General features: G+C 39.6%; 3 protein-coding genes across 5 annotated transcripts in view; 1 reads left to right on the top strand and 2 right to left on the bottom strand.

Annotated features, from left to right (window-relative positions):
* The window catches only part of LOC117943260 (transmembrane protein 43), a 6,192-nt gene extending 5,189 nt beyond the window's left edge, over window positions 1-1,003 (bottom strand). Inside the window, exon 1 of the mRNA XM_034869275.1 lies at window positions 837-1,003. Coding sequence (XP_034725166.1) covers window positions 837-854 — 18 coding nt within the window. The 5' untranslated portion in view covers window positions 855-1,003. The remainder of the gene's footprint in view (window positions 1-836) is intronic.
* A 940-nt stretch (window positions 1,004-1,943) lies between these two features.
* Window positions 1,944-4,913, top strand: zgc:112334 (uncharacterized protein LOC619199 homolog). 2 transcript variants are annotated; one of them, XM_034869267.1, is made up of 11 exons: window positions 1,944-2,115; window positions 2,423-2,530; window positions 2,639-2,735; window positions 2,835-2,969; window positions 3,040-3,238; window positions 3,336-3,467; window positions 3,701-3,800; window positions 3,894-4,065; window positions 4,188-4,332; window positions 4,431-4,485; window positions 4,579-4,913. In XM_034869267.1, the coding sequence occupies exons 1-11, from the start codon at window positions 2,074-2,076 to the stop codon at window positions 4,723-4,725; spliced, it is 1,332 nt and encodes a 443-aa protein (XP_034725158.1). In that variant the 5' UTR covers window positions 1,944-2,073; the 3' UTR covers window positions 4,726-4,913. The 2 variants fall into 2 exon arrangements, with proteins under 2 accessions (XP_034725158.1, XP_034725159.1); XM_034869268.1 differs by having other exon boundaries at window positions 4,607-4,718.
* A 557-nt stretch (window positions 4,914-5,470) lies between these two features.
* ndufaf3 (NADH:ubiquinone oxidoreductase complex assembly factor) lies at window positions 5,471-8,233 on the bottom strand. Of its 2 annotated transcripts, none has more exons than XM_034869308.1 (5): window positions 7,972-8,233; window positions 6,858-7,005; window positions 6,640-6,706; window positions 6,134-6,234; window positions 5,471-6,006 (listed from the first exon to the last, which is right to left on the bottom strand). In XM_034869308.1, the coding sequence occupies exons 1-5, from the start codon at window positions 8,073-8,075 to the stop codon at window positions 5,899-5,901; spliced, it is 528 nt and encodes a 175-aa protein (XP_034725199.1). In that variant the 5' UTR covers window positions 8,076-8,233; the 3' UTR covers window positions 5,471-5,898. The 2 variants fall into 2 exon arrangements, with proteins under 2 accessions (XP_034725199.1, XP_034725198.1); XM_034869307.1 differs by having other exon boundaries at window positions 5,472-6,006; window positions 6,810-7,005.
* Window positions 8,234-8,393: the final 160 nt, after the last annotated feature.

The following is an 8,393-nucleotide window of genomic DNA, read 5'->3' as shown; positions in this document are numbered from 1 at the left end:
CACACACACACACACACACACACACACACACACACACAAAAGAAAAATGTACATGTAATCAGGTGTGTGGAGAGAGTATTCCACTGATGGCCACAAAAGAAAAGAATGATTTTGCAAGCACAGTTTTGAGATTAGGAATACTGCACTCTCCTTTAGTGGCCTAATGGCTCTTGTTATTGTTGTTTTTTTCTGAGTTGAGCGTGATGCATTTTTTTAGAGGAACAGCAGCATCATATATGACCTCCACTAAAGGAACAAGTGACAGATCGTAGCCCTTAACGGAAACACTAAAGTATGTCATGAACTTCAAATAACTATATTAAAACTGCCACAAGTATGTCTTTTCACACCTGACACAATTATTGCATCAGTGTGGATGGTACAGTCAAACCAAACTGGCTGAACCAATTCAAACTTGTAAGATCATTTGATTTGTTTTGTTTCTATAATCCCATATTTTGCTATTGTAGGCCAACTTTAACTTAAAACGCTTCTACTGTAAACAACACTCTTTATTTATTCGCATTTGAGACATTCATTTTGACAGGGCTGGTGAAGGCACCAGAAACTTAACAACTATGTGTCCCATGCTACGTCACAGAGCTAAGGCGTGAACACCTGACACCTCTCCTTTGTTCTGTGCTTATTTTACTTTTCAACTAATAAAGAATGTGCCAGTATATTTATCTAGTGTTTGTTTGTTTGAATCATAAAGATAACTGCAACTGAAAATGCGATAACGAAGTAAGACAGCTAACGTCAACGTTGCAGTGACGCTAATTGCAGTGAACGGTGTTTATCACGTTAAACCAAAGCACTTTAACGGAACAACTTACTGTCTGTGCTGAAGACATTTCTCTGAGTTGTTCAACTTCGCAGTCAAACAGTAATTAAAGTTCAAGTTGGAGATGCAGCGGCTGGAAGATCATCAACACAGTACATGAAACAAAACGCGCTTTCCTTTACAACTGGCGTAGACCGGAAGCGGCTATCACCCGTTACCCCGCCCTGCTCCATCTTACTCTGCTTCTGATTGGCTAACCCTGATATTCTTGGTTCGTATTGGTATGTCTTTCTTTATCACTTTGGTACTAGCCAGTCAGAGGCAGATTAGGATGGGTCAAGCTTTCACAGACCGATGCTAGCCCGACTTCTTCTTAAGGCATTATGGGTAATTTATTTTTTTTTATTTCTAGGCTGCATCATTTTTTCTGCAGCCAGCAATCCCATAGACATAATAAAGATAATGGGATAGTAATCCTTATTATGTCTATGAATAATCCCACTGCAATTTTATTCTAGTTTGATGTAATGTTGAAATTACTGTTTTTGTAGTTGTTGACAATAAATGTATTTTTTGTATTTCGCAGACACATTTCCACTCTTAACCGACGCCCAAAGAGATACAATTGCCCAATATTTCACCCAAAAAGCAAATATCCATATGCTTTTTCTTTCATCTCCCAACAACCTTTCAGATTTTTCTTCTGCCCCTTTGAAGGAGCCTGACCCCTTTAGGAGCCACTGGACAAAACTACCGAAACAGTACTGTATATAAAGTAGTTTCAACTGCACCATTCCACCTCTATCAGCTACAACAGTTATAACAAATGTTACTTACACATTGATGCATGAGTATTAATCTATTAATGTAATGTAATGTCACAGGGGACATTTCAATGCAGAAGGAATACTTTTACTTTGATAGTACATTCTGTTGATAATATTTCTGTAGAATGACGGAATCTGGAAACTTTGTCCACTGACAACACCATTGTCATTTAATACCTCAGTTTGCACTGACTTGGATTCCCCACATCTTATAATACACACACACACACACACACACACACACACACACACACACACACACACACACACACACACACACACACACACACAAACACAGTTAGATGTCTCAGTCTTAAGAGGATTATTGCAAAGGCGAACACAAAGCAATTACTGTCACCTATAATCATATCTGTATCCACACAGACACATTCACAGTATTGCAACAGGCTTTAATCAGGAGAAACAACGCAGAAGTGACAAACAAGCGGATAGACTGTCACAATGGAGGAATATGATGTTATTGTGCTTGGAACCGGACTTAAGGTGAGAAAACTTTTGTAAAATACATAGTCAGGCACATGAGGAAAATTACAAGCATCATTGTCTAGCATTATTATTTTACTGAGAAACTAAGTCTGTTCCCTAAACTAGTTTAACTCTTTAATAATGTATGATATGTGGTAGTTAAGTTTGATCATTAGTAAAATGGGCATGCTTTTATTGGTTATTCACATGCAGACTTTCTAAACTCCTGTTGGCAGTTAAACAGATGTACAACAATTAAATGACGTCATCATGCTACTCTTGATCTACAGAGCCCACTAACAAACGGCTCTTCTATTTCTCTTAGGAATGTATCCTTTCTGGTTTAATGTCTCAAAGTGGGAAAAAGGTCCTTCACATTGACAGGAATCCTCACTCTGGAGGAGAGAGTGCATCCATTTCTCCCCTTGAGGAGGTGTGTTCACACAAACAACAACCAACATGCATATCCTCCATAAGACAAAGCTGCTGCTGCATTGCTCAGTTGTGGTGTTTACTATTTAATATTTGTCTACATTTACAGCTGTACAAGATGTTTGAGGTCCCAGGTTCTGCCAAGTCTAAAGGCCATGGAAAAGAGTGGAACATCGACCTTATCCCCAAATTTTTTCTTTCAAATGGTGAGAGTTTAGTGCATCTAAACTTGTGATTTGTGTGTTATTGGGGTGTAAATGAGTGCACTGTTATTGTCTGTACCCTCTACTGTGTCTTTGCATTAGGTGAGCTGGTCAAAATCTTGGTGCACACAGAGGTTACTCGGTACATGGACTTCAAAGTTGTTGAAGGCAGCTATGTATACAAAGCAGGCAAAGTGCACAAAGTCCCCTGCACAGAGGAAGAAGCTCATGCTTCAGGTGACGAAGAACGTTGAATGCATAATGAATTTTAATTTAAACTCCATTTAATAAAACATTTCTGTTGCAGATCTGATGGGCATGTTTGACAAGAGAAGGTTCAGGAAGCTGCTGCTCTTTGTGCTGAACTTTGACGTGAGAAACCCTCGGACCTACCAGGACGTGGATCCTAACAAAATGACCACGCGGGACCTCTTCTGCCGCTTTGACCTGGGATTAGATGTCATGGAGTTCACAGGTCATGCCATAGCTTTACACCGCAGTGAGGGGTCAGTCAAAGGAACTTAAACTGGATAAATTATTACAGGGAATCCTTTAAGTTAAAACCTGCCTTGTCTTGTTTACTGTCTCCTGGTGACCCTGCAGTTACCTGGACCAGCCGTGTGGGGAAACCATCAGACGGATCAAGCTGTACTCTGAATCTCTGTCCCGCCACAACACCAGTCCATACCTCTACCCTGTGTACGGGTTGCGTGAGCTACCACAGGGATTTGCCAGGTTACAAAATAATTGATCAGATTTCTGCCTGAATATTTTCAGAAAAAGTAACAGTTTGTGTTCTTATTACATTTAGTGAATCAACATCAAGTAGGAAACGTTGTGTGGGGTTTTGCATACTGAAACAGATATCTTGATATCTAGATTTGTTTTTTCTCACAATCTAGCACCATTGACAGAGAATACAGTCACTGTTCAGTTCATATTCTCCAACCTGCTCCTGTGTGTTTCAGACTGAATGCAGAGTACGGAGGAACTTTCCTCTTGAACAGAGCAGTGGATGAGCTTGTGATGGACAACGGCAAAGTGAAAGCTGTAAAATCTGAGGGGAAGGCAAGTGTATTTGCATGGAGGAAGGGTAGACAAGATGGGGTGTTTGGAGAAAATTTTGCAATCAGTGATCTTGGCTTTCTGTCTCATCAACAGCTTTTTCACTGTAAACAGCTTATCTGCGACCCCAGCTATGTTCCTAATCGAGTGAGGAAAGTGGGGCGTGTGATAAGAGTCATCTGTTTATTAAATCACCCAGTTAAAAACACCCACGAGGCCAGCTCCTGTCAAATCATCATCCCTCAAACGCAAATCAACAGGAAATCTGGTATTTTGTCAAAATCATGTATTCAAGAACATATGTGTCGCAGTCCACAGATCCTTTTTACATAAAGGGTTTGGGCTGAATCTATGAAACCCCTTCCATTTTTTTTTTTTTTATCCATGCAGACATTTACATATCCGTAGTGTCTCATGCCCACAATGTGGCCTCAGAAGGGATGTACATTGCCACAGTGAGCACGACTGCAGAAACCAGCGACCCAGAGAAAGAAGTTCAGCCAGGCCTGGAGCTTCTCGAGCCCATCATGCAAAAGTTGGTAGCACTTTTAAATCTTTGACTGTTTATTCATCCTAGCAGTGTCAGAATTTTAAACATGTATTTGTTATTTCCTGTCACCACCTCAAATATAGATTTGTTAAAGTCAGCAAAGTGTTGGTTCCCAATGAAGATGGAAAAAAGAGTCAGGTAATAAAGGAGATCAATTGTGCAAAGAAATGTAAAGAACTGAAGTCCAGTGGGTCCAGTGCTGGTAACAGATCTTTCCTCTGTCTTCACTAGATATTTGTGTCCTGCTCATATGATGCAGTAAACCACTTTGATGCTGACTGTGAGGACATCAGAGACATGTACCGCCGGATCACGGGAACAGAGCTCTGTTTCGGAGGATCAGAGAGACACCAGTCTCTTGACTCTGATGATGACTGAGAATGACCAACATCAGGACCAAAGAGTTCCAACAGCTGGGAGGCCATAATGACATTATGAATGTTTATATTGCTACACAGCTGTAAAGCAGAGGGTGTGTTCTGTAGTACATAGACTGACTTGTGAGTGCACTAAGTAAATGTTGGATGTCTAATTTTTTTGCTATAATTATACTAACCTTTTTTGAACCTAAGAAATATTATTACGATATTAGGACTTTATTTAGTAAAGACAGTTTCATATGCAATGATTTTTAGCAATTTTTGTCAACTATACCAAATGACTTGTCAATGTGAATGACTTATAAGTTAAAAAAATGTGAAGCCAGTTTGATTGGATTTTTTTCTTACTTTAAGCACCAATAAGTGTCACAACATCTTAGCAGCAGCAAGTGAAGTAATAATGCACAACCCTGCACGTGAACAACAGGATTTAAACATTCAAACTGACACTTGGCATGTATGCACAGAGGCAGATAATTAAGAGATGATGTGTAGAGGATTTGTGGATTCTTTTACCTATGGGAGCTTATGTGTAAGAAGGACAAAGCCATGAATGATGTCATGTGCTGCACACAGGCAGCTTGTAGGTGGCAGCGCTGCTTGTGCCAGAGGGCGGACAGACGCACAGAGTTAAGAGGCTTATCCAAATGAAGGACAGTCACCACCAACCGGGCTGGAACACACACACATACATATATATATGTGCATACACGTATAGATATACACATATATAGATCTTTAGATATAGATATATAGATTTGTATCTGCTGCACAGACAATAGCATCTGTCTCTTTTTAATTAACATCCCATATTCTAACAAAACATTAAATTCATGACACTTGGGTTGTTTGTTGCATGTAGAGCTTAAATACATATATTTCATACACATAACACAGAATTTCTATACAAGAACAGTGTTCACACTATATTACAATCTCTCTGAGTCAGGTCACTGCTCAGATCACTGGGTGGTGACAATGAGTGTTTTAATACCATCTCCAAAAAATAACAGTTGTAACCAAATGTAGTAATTCTTAAGAGCCACTGTGTTTGTTCATTTGGAAGCTTTGTGAAGAAGAAGAATAACCATCCAACAGGACTGGGATCATTCATAAACCTCAAACCTCTATCTGCAGAAATCAGTTCTAGTTTCTGTTGACATTGCAACACTTATTCCTTTCTCACTTCCAGCTCCGTGCTGACGGGCGGAGGGATCAGACCGGCGGCTGCCACTCTTCGCTCATTGATCAGGAAGTTGAAGGTTGCACAGGCATTTGGCTGCAAAAAGCAGAGATGAAAAAGAAAGGTAGAACGGTAAATTAGGGCAGCTAAATTGGTTTGAGTGTTATTTGTCAGACGGTTTAGAAAGTCTTTTATGCGGAAGAACATATGCAGTTTACTTTACCGTGTCTTGCACCTCCACAGCGATGCCTTTACGCTTGAGTAGAGCGAGGACTGAGGGGTTAATTCGTTCAACACGTGCACCTGTGCCCAGCACAAGAATCTCTGCATAAAACAACAAAAACACAAGTTAAACTACACATTGGTATTTAGTTAAATACAACATATATAATTCTAGATGAGTGACAAAATCAAGGAAAAAACCTGACTAACGTTGTGGGAAAATAAAATAAATGCAGATGCTTCCATACCAGAAACACATCACTAAAACGTTTAATGAACATGAAAATAATTTGAATCATGTGCTTTGGTCTTCACAGTTGCCAGATCTCAACCCAATTTAACATATATGGAGGATTCTGGACCAACATCTTAAACAATGCTCTTCCCCCGCACCATCAAAACACCAAACAAGTGAATATCTTTTGAAAGAAGGCTATTCATCACACTTTGTTGTTTTTTCTTTGAATGTGTCACCCATCTGTGTGTAGGTGTGCTTTTATTTTGTACCTATTCTTGGTTCAAGCATGTGAAAAAGTGAGACACTTTCTTCGGTAATGTCTTTATAACTGCCAACCTGCAGATAGAGAGGGAGAGATGTACAAAGAGAGATGTAATAAACATGGATCGTTGTTTAAATTCAGTACAAATTGTGAAGGTAGTTTGGATGTTGATCTCACATTCCACTGGAGGATAGCAGGTGGCAGCACAGCACAGGGCCCGATCACCTTGTTGCCGTCAATGTTGAATCCTCTAGAACTGTAGCTGTGGATCATGATCCCGCCGCCCGGCTCCTTCTGCATGACCGACACTGAGGTACGCTGGTACATTTCGTCATCGCTGGGACCCAATTTATGTGCACGAGACAGAAATGGGCTACAACAAAAGACAAGTAAACTAATTAGAACCAGTGCCATATTAAGAATACAATATTGGCAATTTTCTATTATTTATTGTGAGGTGTTTATTGGCATGAAACTGTAGTTTTGTTTTTATAGCACAGGTATTATCTCTTCTTCGCATCACTTCCCATTTTACAATGAAACGGGCTGCAAGGCAGAATGGTGCCATGGGCCCAGTTTAAAAGCCTAAAATTGTATGCCCACCTACTGACAGGGCTGATGGCTCAACGCTTTTGGTCTGTTTCTGCAGAAAAGAGGCAGCCAAGAAGCAAACATTTCTGCTCATCAACAGAGCTGCAGCACATTTGTGCTTGTTCTTACATATTTTCTTCCTGACTGTTACAGAAATCAGAGCAAGTTCAGCAACCTTTTGTTTTTTGATGCACTGCACTTTTTAGTCAACTGCTTGTCATGCTACCGCCTGTCTTTTTGCACATTAAATAGACTGTCGACAGTATGCATAATTGCACATTTTTATCACAAATTTCGCTGCTCTTATTTTCCTCATTGTAAATATCTTCTTATTTTTACTTTTTTATGTGGTTTACTTGAATATTATGTTTGTCTGTGGACCAAATTTGTTATAAATGTCTTGTCACCGTGGGATAGAGGGAAACGCAATTTCGATTTCTTTGTATGTTTTGACATGTGAAGAAATTGACAATAAAGCAGACTTTGACTTTGATGTCAGAAATTAGAATCAGCACACTTTTCTACCACAACATGTCTTGACTTATTGTTGTTGAGCAATGTGTATACTCAATCAGATATTCAACAGGGCCAAAACAGAACTTACAAACAGTTATACAAGATATGCCTCTAAACCTGCCTCACAATGCATCACAATAACATTAGCTAACTTTTTAATGTCCTTGTCTCCACACAGAGGGGACCGTTTCTTAAGCTCATACCTTAAATAAAAAATTAAAAAAGATAATACCTTGAGGAAGCGGGTATTGCCCTGGAGGAGAAGAGAAATCCATGTGTTGATCTCTGAAGGAGGACTCTGGCACACACCGCACTGGCCATGTTAACGGAGTTCATAAACCCGGCCGAACGCAAGGGGGACTGAATTCTGTGTAACACCAACCGCTTGTTTCCGGTGTTGTGTAACGCTTAATCGAACAATTTGCATTTCAAGTTAAACAAGCCTTACAGACTGACCATTTCATGTGAAAGCATTTGTATTAATCATTTACAAATGCAGTGTATTGTGTTAAATGAAAATGATCACTAAGTGGCTTATTCTTTCCTTCAGCTGGTGTTTGTTATAAAAAAAACGATATATTTGTTATCTGATATCACCAGCTTAATTATGCTAAGCTACTATGCAGCTGCTGTCGTTGCTAACGTAGCAAATGT

This window comes from Etheostoma cragini, chromosome 4 (assembly GCF_013103735.1).
Source record: "Etheostoma cragini isolate CJK2018 chromosome 4, CSU_Ecrag_1.0, whole genome shotgun sequence".
Lineage (NCBI taxonomy): Eukaryota > Metazoa > Chordata > Actinopteri > Perciformes > Percidae > Etheostoma > Etheostoma cragini.
Note: the sequence above shows the minus strand (reverse complement) of the source record. Positions and strands in the feature narration are given on the sequence as shown.